The 22,334-nt window shown below is 36.4% G+C and overlaps 1 protein-coding gene across 1 annotated transcript; it reads right to left on the bottom strand.

The window, feature by feature from the left end:
- Nucleotides 1–1,987: 1,987 nt before the first annotated feature.
- Nucleotides 1,988–22,314, bottom strand: LOC121406470 (suppressor of tumorigenicity 14 protein homolog). Its single transcript, XM_041597480.1, has 17 exons — nt 22,286–22,314; nt 21,878–21,931; nt 21,159–21,293; nt 19,728–19,937; nt 17,609–17,728; nt 14,457–14,561; nt 13,664–13,759; nt 11,967–12,074; nt 11,272–11,382; nt 10,406–10,513; nt 9,207–9,398; nt 8,363–8,485; nt 7,434–7,520; nt 5,300–5,465; nt 4,271–4,542; nt 3,090–3,226; nt 1,988–2,381 (listed from the first exon to the last, which is right to left on the bottom strand). The coding sequence occupies exons 1-17, from the start codon at nt 22,299–22,301 to the stop codon at nt 2,220–2,222; spliced, it is 2,202 nt and encodes a 733-aa protein (XP_041453414.1). The 5' UTR covers nt 22,302–22,314; the 3' UTR covers nt 1,988–2,219.
- Between the last annotated feature and the right edge of the window lie 20 nt (nt 22,315–22,334).

Genomic DNA, 22,334 nt, shown 5'->3' with positions numbered 1-22,334 from the left:
TAGTAAATAATAAATACATTATGGTTTGAAATTAGACTATCTAAGGCTATTTATTCGGTATAATCTTTATGGAGTAAGTGCTCATAGTTGAAAATGTCATGATTCTAATAATATTACCGTTGAAGTCATTAAACAAGCATCAATCAGATGGAATAGGAAGATATTGAATTCTCAAAGTTTCTGCAATATTTCATGGACCTGGCTACGGAGGATTATCTGTTGTTACTCAGAGGGGGTGCTATGACAATGCTCAGCACCCCCAGTAACAATAGACTAATCCTCCGTGGACAGGTCCGTGCAATATTATGGTAAAACTCAATACATGCACGTCATTTGTATGTTGTGTGTGAACTGATGATGTCACGTCCCAAATAAAAATTTCATTAAAAAAAAAACATTTGAATTGAAAAAAAAAACACAATGCTCTTACACTCTAAAAACAAATCAGTCAAAAATGACTAGTTAATAGGGTCAGCTGGGTGCAACTGTTTTTTAGTCATGTTTGACTATTTTCTAGTCATATTTTACTGGAACTGAATTATTTCTGACTAGAATATATGTCAGAGGTGTGAATATCAGTGATTGCCATATCAGTTGCTCCCAGCTGACTACTGGTTTAGTCAATTTGACTGATTTGTTTTAAGAGTGTACATCTTTAAGGATGATGTATTAATTTACTACTAATATTATTTTATATACATTTAGCGTTTCTTATTTACACAATGCGCTCAGCTTCCCAGCCTTTTTTGTGCGTGATTTGCTTAAAATGCAGAAATATTATGTTTGCAATAATTCAAATGATGCATTTTTCACTTCTCTTTGATTTTTATTCAAATTTTCAAAATAATATTCTTGTCATGATTGCTGTCATTACTGGGAAGACGAGACAGATTAATATGTTTGTAAAAAAAATCATCCAAAATAATTAAAAATTAATTAGAGCTAAATTGGATTAAAAAAACCGCCCGACTACTGTACATAAGATAGCGCTATAATAATAAAAACAATGATTATGATGAAAAATTACAAATAATAAATAGGCTTAATATACATTCTCTCTAAAAAAAGGAATTACCCAATATTAGGTAAAATGGGAACATGCATGTCTGCTAATTGGGTAAAAGGATAGCAAATATTTTGTAAATTTTACGCAATGTTGCGTTGAAATTTACCCTTAAAACATGCATTTTACTCAATATCGGGGGGGGGGGGGCAGTATAACATGCATGTTCCCTTTATACCCAATATTGGGTATTTTTTATTCCATGTGTTAAAGTGTTGTTATATAAACGCAATGTGCACATCCCATTTTTATTTATTGAAATTCTATTATTAAGAGTTTACCCAGCCTCTTTAATGGAAGAAAAAACAAAAACTATGTTATTACTATCACTTATTATAGTTTGGTTGAGAAACACCAATGGCAAAACAAAAGCTCATGGATCGCATTCAAGAACCTGCTATGTCTTTTTAGCGATGATGGGCAAAGGCGACGGCAATGATATTGCGACAGGGGCAATATACGAACCAAACGACCTGAAAAAGGGGATGTAACTAGATAAAGGAGAGATATATTGATTATGAATGTGGTCTTATTATATATCAATGGAAAGGTAGATGTGGGGATTATCAGTGGGTCATTCAAAATAACGAAAATAATACATAGGTGAAAATCGCCGATTAAAAAACGCTAAAATGCCTCTCCGAAATATGCCTCGCATCGGTCTCTGAATTGACACGAATTTGATGACGTCCATCACGCCTGTCGTACAGACAGTGACGTCATAAAAAAATCCCCAATTTCGCGAACGTAATTCCGCGTGTTTGAAGCATTCAGAAAGAGAACTATCAATTAACTGAGTTTCATCGGTCTCCATGATAAATGATGTACACCATCGTGTTCTCCTTATTTTCTCCTTTAATTTGATATATGATTCTCCATTTTTACGATTTTCAATATATTTCTACTTTAACTTAAATATACAACCAACTTTCTTCCTCTCTCTCGTCAATATTCTCCCTTATTCTTTTCTTTCTTTTCATAATGTTCCCCTCTCTACCTGTCTTTGTTGGGATGGATGGTAAAAGGTAAAAATGAAAACGATGTTTTATTTTTTTTAATACAACGCTTTAAACTATATTATGAACCTCACATTAGATTGGCAATATCTAGCTATATAGGTGTCTGTCGTAATATAAGATGTTTAAGCTATCAATTATCAATTTTCTTGCATTATTTTAAGTATATAATCCAAGTTACTGGCGGTGCCGGTAAAGATATTTGGCCTATACGGTCCACCGCACGATTCCCCTGCCGACACTGAACCGATGGAATACCAGGTTCCGTTGATAAAAGACACCAGGGGCCCGCCACTGTCACCCTGCAATAAGGTAGAGGAAGAACAAGAAAAGGGAAAAGAGATCATTCAAATGTAGTCACAAGAACAAATGCTATGAACAAAAAATCATGGACAACTGAATGGAAAAAAAACGATAGACCCCCCACCCACACACAATACACTTGCCTGCTGTACGCGTATACTCACTGATACATCCAAACATGAACATTTTCAGGCCTGGGGCATTCAGGCTAGTTGTACCAGTGCTTTGGTCTGTATGACGTCAAGCTTTGGTGTAAAACATAATTTGGATCAATATTTGAAGAGTACTATAGTTTCGTATTTTTGGACCACTTTATTGAAACATTGTGCCTCATTGAGTAACAGAAGGTATTGCTATATCGAGGAAAAATTAGTTATAGATATATAATTCATGTATATTTATATATTTATGTATATATATATGTTTATGTAAGATGTATGATTCATATATCTATGTATTTTATCTTGGAACTTCGTTCTCAAGCTCATAAACCTTATGATGCTCCACTCATGTATATTTATATATATATTATGAATGATTATACTAATAAATATGAATGTTATGTAATGTTGAAAATGATGTATATATGAAATCAAATCAAGATATGAAAGACCACACCAGTGTGTGTTTTTCTGTTTCTGTTTTGCTTTTAAAGTATTAAAGACTACTATTAAGAAAAAGGTTCATGAATGAAGAACCCTACTTACGAAACAGGTGCTGGTGTATCCATTTGAGTATCCCGCACAGACCACACTGTCCAGGAGCTCCAGCGAATAGTGGTTCCTGCAGTACTCCAGGGGAACTATTGGAAGACGGACCTCCTGTAGGTCGGGTGGAGTTGCACCTGAAATCCAACGAAACGATTGTCATCTCTAAAGATTGGCGAAGTCTCTGCAGCTTCTACGTTCTGTATATAATCTAAGGTATTGTTTATACTATACGCTATCTTCGGTAAATGTCATTGTGTCGCTTTGCTTCAGGGGTATATTGGTCTGGCGTTGTCCGACAAAAAAAATGAGAGTGCCGAGTTTTCGCTCAGCGACATACGGAGGAATAAAAAACAGAGCAAATCCATTGAAAATGCCCTTAATTGACAATAAATAGCTTGGAGGTCTTTGTCGAAAATGTGTAAACCTGAACAGCATTTTTTTCCCAAGTTCCGGAGCAGACGAGAAAGTGGTATGTTTGTCGTTGGTCCAGAATCAAGGTCAAACTGCTGTTTTGATTCAACGAGTTTCGACGGCTTTCTTTGTTTTGTTCTTGATCAAGCAAGAGAGACACATACATGAAGGAAGTTTTGAGGATTGTGCTACTTAAGGGGATATCCAATGAGCGGAATGGGGAAAGGGTGAAGAAGAAATCCTGCATGAAGTGAAGTAGGTTGACTGGATAAATCAAGAGGAAAACGGACAGGATCCACATGGGACTGACTCAAGGATGCCATGAGGATGGATAATGATCCCTAGGAAACATGGTAATTTTTAGCAGTCATATGAGGCGTGGACAACAAAGGTCACTTAAAGCCCCCATCCATGGATATCTGAAGTTCAAATGTATTAGGTTAAGGACCCAACTAATGAAGAACTTATGATTCCAATTTGTCATCAACGTATAAAATACCATGGTGACAAGGCACATCAGCCAATCGAAAAAAAATGAAGGTTTCCATGGTAGTCTCGTAACAATAATGGACAGTTTCTATTATGAAACTGAGCCAAGGATCATGTATTATCAGAAGAAAGTTGCACCTTTTCTCACGTTTGACAAAGACAAACAATTACGTAAGTCTTTGCCAAACGTGAGGGGAAGTTGCGAAGAAAATGCTTCTGGGTTTCAGCTTGGGTTCAAGGTTGAGAAGACGATTTAAAACAAGTTTGGTCAAACTTACTGCTCTCCACGATGGAACCCCATCCAGTGGCTGTGACGTAAGAACCATCAGGAATGACGTAACCTCTGGGAGGAAGACAAGCCGGCTGGACAAAGTTATTGAGTGTAGCCGGTTCCTTCAATTTCATGATCCCAAGGTCATTCTGGTAGGCTGGACCTCCCGTGTAGTTCGGATGGATCCAAATTCGTTCGACGGGTATTGTCTGTCCGTCTTCCCTTCCGGTTTTCCAGTTCGTGATTCCAAGGTAGACTTTGCCATTACGTAGTCCGACCCTGAAACAAAAAAAAACAAAAAAGCCCATGCATGACGCAGTACTGTCAGGGTTGGGATTGGTTAAAATCGGGGTCAACGTGTACAAAAATGTAAAAATTACCATCTGATTGTGATTTTTAGCTTGGTCAGCCCCAACTTTTGGCTCATCCCCCCCCCCCCCGCTTCAAAACCGTTCCCCTGCTCCTAACCGATCAATAGTATATCATTGGTATTGTTCCTGTCTTTTGTTTGTTTGTTTGTTGTTTTTTCTATCTCGCTCTCTCTCACTCTCCTGTATAGTGTATGGTGTTTTTTGGAGTCTGAATTTCTCCTGTTTGTTGTTGTTGGTATGTTAGTTTGTTTAGCTTCGGGGTTTGATGGGGGGGGGGTCTCTGAGGCGGGAGAATGCTCAATATAATTCATTCTTTCAGTTTGCGTAGCTATTACGTTATTTTTACTTTTTTTTTGCTTTAGATGCATATATTACTTGTGGAAATGTTATTTTTGCATGATTTCGGATTATGCAATTAACTGTTCCGATGCAATTTGTCTGCTATGCTTACTACAGTGTAATTTGATCTGTGTTTTACAGCTACAATTATCATTTTGTTTTATATTTTCTTGATCATGTATGTATGAATGTTATTCGAATGAATAATAGACTACTACGAAAAAATATCCTAACAGCCTTTTATCCATCTGGCGTCGGTTTCGTGGGTATACCTAAGGTACTACGTCAACTGTGCAACTTAAATATAAAAAAAGTGATTTTCTTACACACAGTGACCAGCAGTGAGGACCCACTTCCGGTTGATTAATGTACCACCGCAGTAGGGTGACTTTGAAGAGCTGATAACCCCAGCGTGCCATGGCCACTTCCCCCGTGTCGTGACGGCAAAACCCATGATGACGTTTGCATCCATTATGGGGCGATCACCACAAGCTGCAAACATGATAATGAATATCAAACATGATAAAATACGAATCAATCCATCGACTGGCTTAATTTTTTTTGTTCTGTTCGGGGCCCCGTTGCAAATACTTGCCGTCCAATAGTAACTTTCATGGAATCCTTGATTCTGATTGGCTGTTGAGCACTGTTACTCTGGTAGTTACCAATGGGTGACAAAATTACAATAAAAAACATCTTCGCGCTTCCTACAAAAGAGATAAAAGTAACTCAAATCAATTGGGCCCTAGATTGTCATTTAGCATCTCTTGGCGAACACACTACTTATAAAACGATCCACAAACCACTAATTTTAAATTTCTGAATTACTGACACCTCGCATTTTTGTCATTTTAGCGAAATGGTGAAATGAGTAATTACAAAACCATCCAGGTGAGATACAGATAGTTAATATTACAATTGAATAACACAGAATAAGTACAAATTTGAAATTCGTAGTGCATTAAAAATTGCATTATTAACTTATTTAGGCCATAATTCCACAGAGGGGAGACCTTTGAACGACCACAAATTTGTAAGGTCCTAAAGGCCCCCATTCCACAGAACGGAGACCATTGAATGACCACTGAAAGACTTAAAATTGGTGAGGTCTTACAGCGTTCTTCAAGATTTCTGAAATTTGTTATCTCTGTGGAATGACTCAAAAGGACCCCCAAAGAACTTTAAAAGACTGATGGATTTTTCTTGTCTTACTGGTCTAGAGTAGTCCTATAGAGATCTTTCAATTGTCTTTCAAAGATCTTTTATTCGACAATTATCTTTCAGAATTCTTTCCATGGACTTTGCCTGGTCTTTCAGTGGTCTTTCAATGATCTTTCAATGATCTCTCATGAGTCTTACAGTGATATCCGCAAAAATCTTGAGAGACTGCCGAAAGATCATTGAAAGACTATGAAGGCCTTTGAAAGTTCATCGAAAGACCGCTGAAAGACTGCTGAATGACCACTGAAAGACCATTTCCTGTATAAAAACCATTGTAAGACTGTTTTGAACCATTTCAAAAAGTTTTAGAGCCCATGAAGACCACGAAGACCAATTAAAGATTGGTCAGGACTCGTGTGAACCTCACATACCATTGCAAGTTCATTGAGAGACCTCTGAAAGATCAACCAAAATTCATGGTCTTTCAAAGGTCTTTCAGCGGTCTTATTCTATGTGGAATTGGGGTTTAAAGCAGTCTCCAAGATCACTGAAATTTGTCATGTCTGTGGAATGGCTCAGAAAGACCCTCAAAGAACTCTGAAAGACTGATTGATACTTCTTGTCTTAAACTAGTCCTATAGATATATTTCAATTGTCTTTCAGATATCTTTTATGCAACAAGTGATCTTTCATAATTCTTTCCATGGATTTTTCCTTTACGGATCTTTCAATGATCTCCGCAAAAATCTTGAGAGACTGTCGACAGATTATGGAAAGACCAATAAGAACGTTGAAAGTTCGTCGAAAGACCGCTGAAAGACTGCTTGAAGACCACCAACAGATCATTTTATTGAAAGACCGCTGAAAGACTGTTTTGAACCGAGGACCACAGAGACCACTGAATGATCCATCAGGAATCGTGAAAGACCATGGAGATCTTTGAAAGTTCGTTGAAAGGCTCTTGAAAGATCAAGCAAGTTTCATGAGCAGTCTTTCATAGGTCTTGCTTTTTGTGGAATGGGGGTTTAAGAAGCAGGTTGATATATTATTTCCAAATGGAAAGAGGTTGAATAATTACGCATGCAAATTTTTTACAAGGCAAATATAAGAAAAATACGAATTGGTTAAGAATATATTTTTCTTTTACTTCTTTACCTTCTTTACTAATATCAACTATACCACTCAGAAAGTACGATGAGATAATACGAATATACATTTAGAATATTTGGTATCTTGGGAGTATTGTATCGAAGACTCCCAAACCTATCCACTTGAAAAAGGGTAATCAATATTCCTTACGGCAGTTATCTTCATCGGATCCATCCGGGCAGTCCATCCGACCATCACAAACAAAGCGATCAGTCGACTCAAAACCATCACAGCTATCTAGAAAATTGACGATAGAAAACATATCTATAGAATAAAATACGTAAATGATTTCGAATCGATCCATAATGGAGGCGAATGGGACATTGATCGTACTTTTAACGCTGAATTTTATTTTGGTCAGAAAATTAATTCAATTCAATTCAATTCAATTTTATTTATTTCACTTCCATCAAACAAAAACAAATTGTATACCATATATATAAAAAATAAGTATTTGTATTTAACACCATCGGCGCTCTATATTATTTTCCTGAAACAAACTACGTGAAAACATTACACGGACAGGTAAAGGATAATTTGCAAAGAAAATAGGCCTTTTAAACATTTAACATTAAACACAAAAAAATCTTGAAAGAAAAGATACTGCCCCCACAATCCATCCACAGTGTGTTCATAGTGTGGAATACAATGCTAGAAAGAACACTATGTCACACAGTAGATGATTTCAAGTCCGATGTTGGTGTTGGAATTTGGATTGCTTAACCTAGCTCCAAAACCTATACTATTCTTAGTTTGTAAAACTGATCTTGATCACACTATTCACACCTCAAAAACTAGTGAGTGACTTTTCAGGACCATTTTCATTTCATGTTTGATGTTATACTCGTGTAAAAATTGACCAAACACCAACACCAAAAGGTCAACACTTAACTTGAAATCACCCACTGTTCACATGGTCGACTGTGTACTGTGAATATGTGATCAATGCTGTCGAAATGGTCAATAAGACAGTGTAAACGTGATTTCACTTTGTTCCACACTGTGATGACACTGTGGCACTCACTGTGGGACACTGTGATTTTTTTTTCTAGTATGAAAACTGAATTAATTTGCCTTACTTTTTATGTCCATGCAGCTTTCTTCATCTTCACCCTCATCGCAGTCTTTTATGACGTCACAGCGGTATTCTTGTTTGATGCATTTTCCGTCGTTGCACGCAAAACCAGAGTCTTCGCATATGACTGTGTTCAGAGGACACATTTAACATAATATATAACATTTAAAAATTGCACAAATTGTACTCCTATCCTTTCATTTCAACTTGAAATGATATACAGTATAAGAAAGATCGTACTAGAAAAAGTGGTCAAAGAATGAAATAAAAATCTAAAAAGAGCCATGCAAAGTTGTAGTCATCGCGAAAACAGTCACGGTTACAAAGGTTATCACTCATAACTCATAACTTAATATGAAACAGATTGAGGCCTCCCAAAAATGTATTGAATCACGTGACATCAATTACAGCTCAAGTTCCTATCTATGATAAAGTATGGAAGTCTACTTGGAAAATATACTATGAAACTTAAAGCAGTTACATTATCATCGAATCAAAGTAAATTATCATTGAATCCTCGATGATAATTATGGAAGATTTTGAAGATCTAGAAATCACCCGCACGATCACCATTCAAAGTAATTTGAAGATGTTCTCGTAACGACTTTCTTATCAGAATTTATTTTTTATTTATTTACTAACTCATTCATTCGTTTATTTAGTTATCCATTTTGTATCATTTAAACAAGGTTGCCCCGTCAGTATTAAGATACTTGGCCCTGTATAACATAATCAAAACAGAAATGCATGGCACATACTCAATTCTACTCATAAACATGATGGAATTTGCAAATAAAAAGTTATACATCATAACTTTTGAAAATGAAATTTGACCGATTTTCTCATACCTGGAGCCTTGGTAATAGTCGACTTTGTTTCTGTCGACATGAGTCCGGGCACTGTTGTCGACGGCGGTCGCGTCGACGTTGGCATCGGAGTCGTTGTGGGCATGTTAGTCGTGGTGGTGACCCTGCAACTTGATATATTGACTGCGCATGTGCCATCTGGACATGTGACTTGTCCTGGATTACACGTGGTTTCTAAAATTAAAATATATGACAAAATGAGAATATGAGTGATGGAAATAAAATTAATTTCTTGAATCTTGAGCAATGTTCGATCGAGACAGCCATGACAGCCTACATATCCTGCTTCATTGGTACACCCCATATTACATTCCCGTTTAAAAGAAACTCTCGCCTATATGATAGTCATAATGTAGAGGATGTAGTAATAGTGGTCACGATAGTGGTAGTAGTATTAGTAGCAGCAGCAACGGCAGCAGTAGTAGAAGAAGAAGTCGTTACTTCTACTAATACTACTACTACTACTACTACTACTACTTCTAGTAAGTAGAAACAGTGGAAGTACTATCGTACAAGTTATATAATTAGTAATAGTAGTGATAGTAGTAGTAGTAGTAGTAGTAGAAATAGTAGAAGTAGCAGTAGGAGGAGGAGGATTAAGAATATAGTTTTAAGCGGTAACAATAGTAGTATCACGGAATTTGTATCTGTATCTTATAATAATAGTGTAGTAGTAGTAGTAGTGGTATTAGTAGTTGTAGCAGCAGCAGCAGCAGCAGTAGTAGTAGTAGTAGTAGTAGTAGTAGTAGTAGTAGTAGTAGAAGTAGTATAGTAGTAGTAGTATAGTAGTCGTAGTAGTAGTAGTAGTAGTAGTAGTAGTAGTAGTAGTAGTAGTAGTAGTAGTAGTAGTAGTAGTAGTAGTAGTAGTAGTAGTAGAAGTTGTAGTAGTAGTAGTAGTAATAGTAGTAAAATAGTAGTTTCGTTTTTGTGTTCGTTAGTCGATGTGTGTTAGGTTAAACACCAAATACACTCCACTTCATCTACTTGATCCACACATTTCTTCCTCGGTCTGAAAAGTATTAAAGTTCTCTTTTCACTCCGTTCCTTCAAACATGCAGCCATACAGTCCCTGTTCCATATGCATGGGTGGGCTCTATTCAAATATTCTCATAAAGGAATTTTTGAAATTACATTTTGAATGGTCCATCTTTCTCTCTGAAAAAATTGAAAATATCACTCACCGCAATTTTGCTCATCCTCATCATTGGCGCAGTGTGTTGTGCCATCGCATAACTTATCCAGTGAGATACAACGTTTATCAGTACACAGATGGTATCTTCCAGGACAAACTAAAATACAGTTTGAAAAGAAAAGGGAAGAACAATAAGATGACAGTTCTTATCTACTTTCCTTTTTTTCATTTTACCTCAAGTTATGTAACCCATGTTATGTAGAAGTGTTGTGGCTCATTGGATAAGTCTCCTGACTCTAAACCACAGCACTTACTTCCTTTGGCATGGCGTTTATCTACATTTGCCACTCTCCAACCAGGTGGAAGTTTCATAAAGCTGTTCGTAAGATAAGAACGACTTTAAGAACGACTGGTGATCCTTTCTTTTGGTAAATGGTATACACCATAGGCGATGGTTTAGCGCGTAAGAAAGGATCACCAGTCGTTCTTAAAGTCACTCTTAACTTACGAACAGCTTTATGAAACGGCCCCCAGGTGTAGTAAGTGGTTAACAAGTAGGAAGCAATTTCTTGAATGCTCGACCGTCCAATCAAGGTAGACGTGCTAAAGCCCGGGTAATAGTACCAATGCAGCGCTTAGAAACATGTATAGAGCGCTATATTGAATGCTGCATGCTCATCATTATTAGAATTTGTAAAGCCCTTTGTTACTACAGACGCCGTTTTAGTTGAAGCTAATTTGTGATACCAAGCGCAAAAGATATTTCCGTTAGTTAAGAATTCCTGCAAAAAAAACATTTCAATATTTTAGCTCAAGTGGGATTCGTTCCGTTCGTGTAATCGATCGGCAGAAAAGATAACGTAAAAACAAAAGCTCAACGCGATGGAGATAATATAACATGATGCATGTCCTGACCTGGGCAATTTTGTTCGTCACTTCCGTCTGAGCAATCGTCACTTCCGTCACAGGTCAGCCATCCGGGTATGCACGTCGAGTTCGGACATTGAAACTGCCAGCTTGCACATGCTGATTGGGGTAAGCAATAAAAACATTGTAGACAACACTCTCATTTCTCTTGTCTTAAGATGCAGGTCAAAAACTAATGGAAGGTGGGAGAGGTGATATTTCATGAAATGTAGTGATCATTCTTATCTTTTATTGATAACACTGAATACAACATTGTAATGTTTTATTCCACGTAAACTCATGTATATGGTAACATTATTCACGAAATATAATCATACGAAGCTGCACTCTACAAGCTCCGCTTTTTAGCAGCCTCCTCCATTTCCAACCTGATTTGTAATAATCTTGAATATAATTTTTGTACAGGGATACTTTAAATATGTTTTTGTTATTTGTATGTCAAAATGTACAGAGCAAACTGTAACTGTTGAAAATGGAAATTAATGAAAATGAAATGAATTTCATTGTCTGTTTTTAAGATTAATTTGTTGATTTTAGATGACTGCCTAAGAACGGAGATTTAGTCGTTGTTTTTTAATATTCTGAAATTTTCTTTATCATCCTGTCTTATTTAGGTATTGTATTCTGTTTTATATATTGAATAGTTTGATGTAAACGAAGGACGATTCCTGCCAATTACTTACTGCAGTCCTCTTCATCTTCCCCGTCCGTACACTCGGCAATCCCATTGCACTTGTTGTTTGTGTGTATACATTTTCCATCGTTACAGGTGTACTGGAAAGGCAGGCATACTTTAAAATAAGCAGATAAAGAAAGGTGTAAATTCAATCAAAGGAATTACAAATGTTAGGTTAAAGTTTTGCATAATTTGGAGTTGATTGATTGATTGAATTCACTCTCCTTCATTTCAAAGAAATTTACAAAGTAATTAGGAACAAATCAGAATATAACAGAAATGAAAAACAACAACAATAAAACGTTGAAAATAACGTTTAACGAAATGCGTTAGATAAAAACCAGAAGGAAAATTTGGGGATGAATTCCTATTTCATCACCTGCATGCAAGCCACTGGTATTGAATCACATATTAAAAAAAATAATTGAATTTCATTGGGCAGAATCAAGCGTACCCAACGCTACGCCCCTCCCCTATATCAACATTCCATTGATATCAGCATTAGATATGAACATGTTAACAATTAATGATAATTCATTTCTGTCATCGGAGGGAAATGGTGGAGAGGAGGGGAAGGGCACGCACATCATCATCCCCATCCACCACACGCATACTCACTCTCACAAACAATAGACACACCCTCCCACACATCCCACCCGCCCACAAAGACACACACAGCAGGCCTATATTACAGAATACAATCTCTTAGCTTGCGGGGTTTGGAGGCTATATCGAACTCCATAAATTTTCCTAAGCTAGGAAAATAGAAGAGGAAAACAGTTTTTCTTGGACAAGATACCCAACAATTTTGGCTGATGATCCTTTTTAACTTTTCGTATCGCTCGTCAATTTTTTTTTGGAGACAAAAATCCAACCAGTTATGACTGATTACCCTTTTTTGTTGTTTTTGCTTCTCAATTTTTTTAGTGAAGGAAAAGAATGAATATAGTTGCCGCCTAATTGAAAACCCTGGCTACGCGGGGTCGGAATACAGTTTATTGTATGTCAATAATTGTAATTTTGAAAAATACTCTTCGCTGCCCTCGTGAGATATATTTAATATATTTAATATATTTAATATATTGACACATTTATAAAGTATAATATACTGATGGGGTGACTATATCTCGGATCTAAGTTGTTCAAGAGAGGTTTAAACAATAATCAGTTCACATTTTCTTCCTGAAAATCTGACGAGAATAAAGAGTGGGGAAAAAGGAAAGAAATAAACACGACCATCAGACTTTTAGTGGCCAGGCAAAGTCTGTTCCATTATACAGTGCGTATAAAAAAACGTTTACAGTTTTAAAAAGCCCTGGGAATAAAAAAAATATACAACTTGTTGGTAATTTTTTCACATATAATCTTGGGTTTGGGTCTCATCTATCCAATGAATAAAGGGAATAAAAGAAATATACAACTTGTAGGTATTTTTTCACATATAATCTTGGGTTCGGGTCTCATCTATCCAATGAAAATAAAAGTTTTGACAAAATGTTACTCTTGAGTGAACACTGTCGCTTTTTGTAAAGCTCGCAGAAATATGTAATTATAATTCATTTCTCGAGACGTAATTTCAACATATTGACATTACCCCCTATTTGAGAGTTTATCTTGCTATATAGAATTCAAATTCACAAGATATTGTTTTATGTTTTCAAATCTCACATTTTTTGGTGTTTCTCTCAAACATTCGCCACTTACCACAATTCTGCTCCTCATCGCTGTTATCTATGCAGTCGTTGAAGCCATCACAAACATAACTCGGACGGATTTTATTGCCATTGTTGCAGACGAAAGCTGTCAGGAAGAGTACATACAAAGCGAAATAATAAATATACTTTAGCTATAAAATGATTTCCTTCATCAAGGAATTGAGCCACATTGTACGACACTAAACCAGGGTGGGTGTTTCATAAAGCTGTTCTTAAGTTAAGAGCGACTTTAAGAACGACTGGTGATCCTTTCTTGTGGTAAATGGCTGGGGTAAATGCTATTGAATTGGCAATTGTTTAGCGCGTATAAGGGTTCACCGGTCGTTCTTAAAGTCGCTTTTAACTTAAGAACAGCTTTATGACACGGCCTCCGGGTGAGGTAAATGGGTACCCGGCAGGATTACTAGTATTTATTGAACTGCAAGCATTTTTAAGCAGCTGCGCCAAAGCCGCGAACCACTGAATAGAAAATTACACAATCGAAGCCTTGTATACTATTTAATAATGAGTATTTGAATAATAAATTACTAAAACTTATTGAAAGAAGATGGTTTTCATGATTGACTTAAATTGTGAAATTTGAAGTTAGGTGATTTTATTACACATTTGTTTTTACAATGCCGGTAATAAATATACAATAAAATAAAATAAAATAAAAGTTCAATGCTTTGAAATATCTTTATTGTGAACCTTACAATTGTTATAATAATAACAATAATTTAAACAATTTCTAACGACTGGGTTAGATGAGGTACGAATGTCAGTGCAATAATCATACTTACTGCAATTGACTTCGTCGTCCATACAAGCGACCTTTCTGTTGCAGATCTGTGTTCTAACGAGGCAGTGTCCATCTCCGCAACGCTCGTACCATGGATCGGGACATTCTTAATGACAATAATATTAAAGAATGACAGTCATGATAAATTTAATATTACCAAAATCGATTATTTTCAATCGTAAACAAAGTAATAAAGTGTGATACAAAAAATTCAATCGGATGCGCTCCATCCGGTAAAGTACATTGTAAAGAAATTAAATTTTGATTCAACATTTGAAAGGTTGGAGGGTCTTTTTCTAAATGTTGCATTTACCACTTTAAATGGTTTGAACAAACACTTACACTGCAAAAACTCTGGTGTTGATTTAACACCAGCTCGGAATCTATATGTCCACATCAGAGAAGTGTTAAACAACATCAGTTTCGTTTTGGTCTCACACCAGAAAAGGGTTTATACAGCACCAGTTAGCATCAATTAAGCATCGGTTTGATTCCAAACTGGTGTTGTTTCAATACTTCTCTGGTGTGGACATATATAGATTCCGGGCCGGTCTTAACTGAACACCGGAGTTTTTTCAGTGTTAATGTTGGATTCAGTTTTATGCAGGGTTGGATATAACATTTGGAAACGGCTGTCACTCCTCCAAACTTGATTTAACATATCATTGTTAGAGTGTACATAGCAAAAACTGTGGTGTTATATGGTGTACGTAGAGGACCACACCAGTTATTTTACACCGGTGGTAAATTGACAGAGTAGTTCAACACCTATAGGTGTTATTGGTGGTGGTGATTGGGGTTAATTATTTTTTTTACCTGATTGTAAGAAAGCATGAATGCTTGTAAGCAAGCAACCAGAGGACCGACGGCTTAAGGTCCTCTCTGAAGGACCTGGTACTATAAGGATTAATGCCTTACCAAAGGGCACTAGCGCACCAAGTGGGAATCGAACCCGGGTCACCGGAATTCGAATCCCTCGCTCTACCGACTGAGCTATCGCGCCTTTGGTTGTTACATTTACACTCTTTGGTGTTATGTTCAATCTCTAGGGTGTTATTTTAACACCCCAGGGTGTGGTCCTCTATTAACACCAACTTTTGTCAGTTTTAACACCAAAGTTTTTTTTTATTGTGCTTTCACTCCCATATGGTGCAAAACGGCAGAGTTTGAATAATAATAAGAAACTTACACCATTAATGCTTTCAATGGTGTTATTCAGTAAGACTGCAGGTCCCAAGAAAGTGGCTTCTTTCATCCAAGTGATATTCATGACTTGAGTTGTTTTGCATATTTAATGAGCTTGATGCGGACCAAAACACCTCTTTTAATTCGGCCATTGCTGCTCTAATTGTGCATGGAATTTCATGAATTTGGTACCATCGTAAAGAAGAAGAATCATTCTTTTAGGTCATGTGTTTGGATTTATTCAAAGATTTTGTAATATAGGTTAAAATTTTGATCTAAAATATGCTACAAAATAGATTTTTTCACCTGACAAAACCTGCTATTTTCACACTTTATTTATGTTTGAGCCCAAATGACTTTTATATCATGATAAAGCTGAATATATATGCTTTGAAATGATATAGGTTTCAAAATAAGAATTGGTTTAATCGGGTCAAGATCACACTTTTCATTTGCCAAATACATAAAGCAGTTTGAAAACAAGAATACTGCACTCTGATTGGTCAAAGAGACCACCCAGTGGCAAATTCCAACTGTTCCAGTGCCTGGGTTCGTGGGAAGGTCACACTTCCCATGTGGTTATCTCCTCAAATACCCCGCGCCTGTTGTTCTGTGAATCTTATCCAGCCAATCAGGACTCTGGATTTCATGCAAGTACAAAATTTCAGAAATCTCGTCTTGTACCTTGGTGGGAAAAGTGTGATCTTGACCCGATTAAAAGGTGCCGCATATCAAGAGTGGCATTGTGAGAAAGTACAGAAGTTCAGCTTTATGGTGATATAGATATCATTGAGGCTCAAAATAAAAAGTTTTGCACAATTTGCAAAAGAAAACAGGAAGAAAATTCAGTTTTGAGGCACACTTTCAGGCCAGAAATTTACTTATTTAACAAAATATTGCATACAAAATAAATGACCAATATGAAAGAGTAACTTTTACTCTATCTGATGGTTCAATAATATTTCATTTAACTTGAGGTTAAAACAGGTAAATTCTTAGAGAAAGAAAATCTCACGAATCACGAGATTTTGCAAGGAGGAGGATTCAGCCACGAGATGATTTGGATGATCTGGCCTTTTTGCTCATTATCATAGGGACCTGCGGTCTGACTGTATTCTCAACACAGAATTTTCAGAGAACATCTGTATAAAATAGTAATTAATAATGATTTATTGTCTCACAGTCTATAACGCTTTACATCCGTACTTTTTTCAGGACAAGGACACTTTTCAAAAGGCGTAAAAATATACACTGGCAGTGAAAGGGTCATCGTGACTTTTCAAAAGGGCGTTCAGGGCCATGCATGGCCTTGGATCAATATTAAGCCCAAGGCTGGTTCGAGGAGGGTTTACAATTCGGTGAATTTGCTATTTACTGTATAATCATCCATGCAATCCTTGTTTTTTTTTAATTCACGGGTAAGGTTACTATAATAGTAACTTGAATGCAACATGTCCCAGGTTAATATCGGTCTACATGTCCTGCTGAACACAGTGTGGCAAAGAAGACAGTGTGTTCACATGGTTAAAAATGTTATTCACACTGTAAAAATGCTCAACAGGGTGAAGATATTTTCACACTGTGGACACCTCGTCAGTGTGACTGTTCACGGTGTGTTCACATGGTCGACTATGTGGATATGTGATTGACATTGTTGAAATGCTCTAGTGTGAAGGTGATTTAACAGTGTGTTCCATACTGTGACACACACTGTGGCACACAATGTAGGACACTGTTCTTTTCAGTGGATGAATTTTCACACTGTGGACACTCCGACAGTGTGACCGTTTACAGTGTGTTCACATGGTGGATATGTGAATCACACTGTTGAAATGCTCTAGTGTAAAGGTGATTTAACAGTGTGTTCCATATTGTGACACACACTGTCCTTTCCAGCAGATGAAATTGAATCCGATTGATTTGATACCTAAGCGTTACAAATGAAAGTAAATAACCGTAATAACGTACTGCATCCCACTTCGTCAGTTCCATCATCACACCGTAGCACTCCGTCACATCTGTCCTCTTCAATATAACAGCTTCGACTATACTTGCACATAGATGTACCAACTGGGCACGTAAAATTATCTGTAGAGAATAGAATTGACCCAAAAATGTACTCGTAGGCCCGTATTCCGAAGTCGGTTTTAAGTTGTGGTTTAACTATGGAGAGCCAATTGCGACATAAGTTCATATCAGAGGTCAGTGGCGGACCGTGACCCCGCGGAGACAAAGCATTGGGGGGGGGGGGGCACGGCATTGTTCACAAACAATGCAGTGCCCCCCCCAATGCTTTGTCTCCTCCGGGTCACGGTCCGCTACTGTCAGAGGTTCAATGAATCAACTCATTCACTCTAAAATCATTCCTAACTGTCTTGGAATGGTAAATAAGATAATAGCTGTCTTCTGAAACGACTCATAGGAAAGAGCACAGTGAACATAAGAACATACAATATGAACAAATTTTGACATGTTTGGCCTGCCATAATTTTAGTACAGAGTTAGACGCTGGTCAAAGTTGAACCCGACTTCAGAATACGGGCCCAAGAGTCCATAGCAAGTTTAGGTTAAAGCCCTTTCGATTTGACAATGAGAAAGGATCATAACATAGGCCTATTTATTCCTAAAGGGGAAGTTGACCCTGACAAAAAACTTTATTGTAGAAATAGCACAATAATGATAAGAAATATTGCTGAAGGTTTGGGATAAATCCATCAAAGAATAAAAAAAGTTATTAGAATTTTATTTATTTGATTTGTGACGTCATATGCGAACAGCATTCCAACATAGCGAATAGTAAAATTTCAGTGAAGTCTTTTTCCCCGAAACTTGAAAATAGTTTATACTGTACCTTTGGTATATCAAAAGGGGTGAAATTTCCCTTTAACATGATAATGGGCCCGTAACACAAAGCTTAGCAATGATCGCAGAACATTTTTCTACGATTAGATTGCATTTACTACAATGTTCAATCAATCGTGAAAATCAAGCTTACGATCAATCTCTAACCTTTGTGTTACGGGACCCTGGCGAGGATTAAGTATACTATTGACGCATTAAGCCTATACGGGTTTCAAGATAACTATGAACACTATTGCTGTTTCCCGATACTTTGTATAATTAACCTTTTTAAGGGGAAATTAATATTTTATTTGACAAAATATATACAAGCGAGGAAGCAAAACTCCCTTAATGTTGATTTTAAAAAAAATGAAATACAGAGAGGAGATATGTTTAAGGAGCACTGTTTTTTTTTATACACATTGCTTAAAAAACTATTAGCGATTAGGCCCTTCCCATACTTTCCCACGCCAAGTGTCATCCCCCAAATTTTCAGATACTGTTGACGATACCTTGACATCCATCTCCCCCCCCCCCCATTTTTTTCTGATCTGCCAATGATAAAAGACACCCATATTCTTCATTTGCGGAGAACAATCTTGGAAGTGTAAATAATGTCTGCTTGGGCTCGTCTTAAAATCAACTTATTGAGAGAACAGCTGCAGCTGTCTAACGAAAAACATATGGCGAAACCTCGACTCAAACATTTATGTGTGTTATATTCGAGACGAAATGGAGGAAGGACTGTAAACTGCCGGAAGAAATTGCAAATGTATGTTTCATTCAAGTTAATGAATGAAAGGTTTAAACTGATATCAAATAAACAAACGTTGACAATCAATGTTTCACTTTATCCATGTGTGATCTTATTTTTAAAAGGAAAGATACTTATATTATTTTGTCTTAAAAGTTGAAAATACAAACTGCTTTAATTATTGCGGGCATGATAGACCTTTTGGATACCAAACAAGAATTCTTAACTGAAGAAATTAGTAGTTACAAGTTTACTCGTCTTATTATGTTATGATTTTCTTTAAAACCTCCGGGCCAAACAATCAAATACAGAGAAAGTAAATATCTCAAGAACTTGGGGTTGTACAACAAAAGTTTGACCCGCATATAATCGTACCGGTAAGAATCGTAAGGGTTCTATGATAATTTCCATCAAATTGAGATGAACGGTATATCTATGATATACATCTCATAAAAATACTAAAAGGGCATCGTATCCGAATTGTATACCAACCGCTTCCTTTGAATGTTGTCAACTGCATCCAGAATCCGTAATGAGCTTCGAAAGGATCCGAATTGAGATGGATGTAAAGCTCGTTGCCTGGAAAGAAGATATCCACCGGATTTTCAAACCCGGTTAATGTCTGAAACATCGTACCTGGATATAGCTGGACCTGACCGGATCCGATGTACAAATAGTCGTATTCGTCTTCTAAACTTAAGTCTGTATATGGAAAAGAAACAAAGATTAAAACCATGAACTTCAAGAGTAGGAAAACACTGGTCATCGAACTAACATCAGGGTTTCTTTTCAATGGATACGTTTTTTTTTTCGGGAGCATCCTTAATTTGCTTTAAATAAACAAAAAAAATCATAATGTTTTCTTCTCTCTCTTGCTTGCAGTGCATATATAGATAATCCGGACTATTGTAAAGGGCTGACCTCATAATACTATAACCATAATTATATATAGATTTTTCCATCTATGAAATAAAAGTATATTGCTAATGATTTGATTATCTCAGCTAATTCCTATGAAGCTTGTCAACACTGGCATTTCTCTGACAGTTATCGTAGTAAAGTAACAAACAGTCAGAGACCACAGATTCTCAGCCACTCAAAATTTAAGGATTTTAAGGACATGTCTGTCTGACAACTTTCATGAAACATCTCAGGTGTTCTCATTTAAAAGAGAATTTGGGGATATTCGTAAAAGCAAGGGGCGCCCCCCACATGGCAGGAACGTCAGTGACTATTGGCGTAATGAGCCAAACCTGTTTTAAGGCACGACAAAGCGTTTGCACTAAAATTAATTTTAAATTCCTTTAAAAATATTACGAGCGAACAAAGCGAGGAAAAATTTTATTTCATTTTATTTTTCTGGCTTTGCTTTTTATATGAACTTTCATTTCACGATAGGTTTGGACATAATACTCAAGAAATTATATAATAAGTCATCCTTTTTATCCTTTCTCCCCCCCCTCTTTCTTTTTTTTTAAATCTCAGCCGCCCCCAAGTACCCCTCTTCTGTAGGCCATGGTGACACACCCTACTGGAAAGAGCACAGTGTCTCACAGTGTGTTCACACATTGTGGGACACAAAGTGAAACCCCTTATTACTGTTAAAGTTGAGCATTTCAGCTAGTGTGAATCACATATTCATAAAGTCGACCGTGTGAACACGCTGTGAACAGTCTCACTGCCGAGGTGTCCACATGCAGTCTGTGTGAAAATATCTTCACACTGTTGGATTTTAGCATAATATTTTCACATAGACCACTATGTGAACACACTGCAATCACACTTTATTTGTGACATTGTTCTTTCCACTAGAAGAACCAATCGCTCTGTCAGGGTGACTTTTAAACGTACTTTTTTTTACACACGTATGTCAAAATAACAACTATTTTACTTCACATTTCCCATGTTTAACAGCCGACTTACTTTTAAAGTGAATCAAGATGTTGTAGCCATCCGGGGCGGAAACGTACCAAGTAAACGTGGTGTTTTCAGGATACTTCCCGGGGTAGTTCAATGAAAATAAATCTGTGGTTGCGTCCCCTTCAAGTACAGTAAAATCTATATGAACACGATAAAAAAGTTGTTTATGTTTACATTATTTCTTACAAATTTGTTTTTATAAATGTTATTGATAAATCATAACATACAAAGATAATAAAGCATACACTCATAACCTGGGTCCCGTAACACAAAGGTTAGCAATTAATCGTACGCTTGATTTTCACGATTGATTGTACATTGTAGTCAATGCAATCAATCGTAGAAAAATTTTCTACGATCATTGCTAAGTTTTGTGTTACAGGCCCCAGGTCAAATTTTGACTAGATTATCAGGCCACAATTTAGTGGCTTCAAAGATAAAAAGTAGCCTATATCATAAAGCTTATACTTACCAATGTTACCAATGTTTTTTAAAAAAAGTTTGCTTGTTTATTAGAAACGATTTTCTTTCAAATACCTTGACTTTAACTTGACTTGAAAAATAAAAGAGCGTCGACTTGTCAAAGTATTAATTAGTTTCAGTGAAGTTTGTTAATAAGTCAAAGTTGTGAGAAGAAAACTTTATAGAACATTGACATTAATGATGAATACGCATGATAAAAACGGAAAAAGAAAAAGAAATGTAGAAAAATAAATACAAACTGTGAGGAGGATGTTTTCTTGTCACTGTTCGAATTGTTGTCGTTTCTTCCTCATCTGAAGAAAAAAAGAAGAGAAGATTGACAAGAAAATCAGAATCTAGCTTATCGTCCAATCATCACAGATTTTGACAAATAAAGGGTATGAAACTGTTAAAAAATACATATGATACCATTAATTGCCTTTCAAAATTATGTCAATAAAATTTGATATTCACTTTGTCAAACATATAAGTTTCACTCAGGCCTTGGAAATGAATATGACTCATATAAAAAAATTAAACTTATGAAAGTAATATGTTCAGGTTAATCAATGTTTGATCTGACGTTTTCGTTAAAAAGTAAGTAGAATAACCCCCAAACACAGCAATGAATAATCTAATTTAAGTACAAAATTCAAAATTACACATACCATCTTCATCTTGCATATGGCCTTTTCGTTTAGCTGCAGAGATTTGAAG

The sequence above is a fragment of the Lytechinus variegatus genome, chromosome 1 (assembly GCF_018143015.1).
Source record: "Lytechinus variegatus isolate NC3 chromosome 1, Lvar_3.0, whole genome shotgun sequence".
Classification (NCBI taxonomy): Eukaryota; Metazoa; Echinodermata; class Echinoidea; order Temnopleuroida; family Toxopneustidae; genus Lytechinus; species Lytechinus variegatus.
This window is presented reverse-complemented; position numbering and strand designations above follow the sequence as displayed.

Excerpts from the sequence above, each read along its gene's own strand:
- LOC121406470 (XM_041597480.1), bottom strand. Across the intron at positions 5,466-7,433 it reads ATCCGATGAAGATAACTGCC|CTTGTGGTGATCGCCCCATA; the intron begins GTAAGGAATATT and ends TCATGTTTGCAG. Across the intron at positions 3,227-4,270 it reads GGGTTCCATCGTGGAGAGCA|GTGCAACTCCACCCGACCTA; the intron begins GTAAGTTTGACC and ends GTTGGATTTCAG.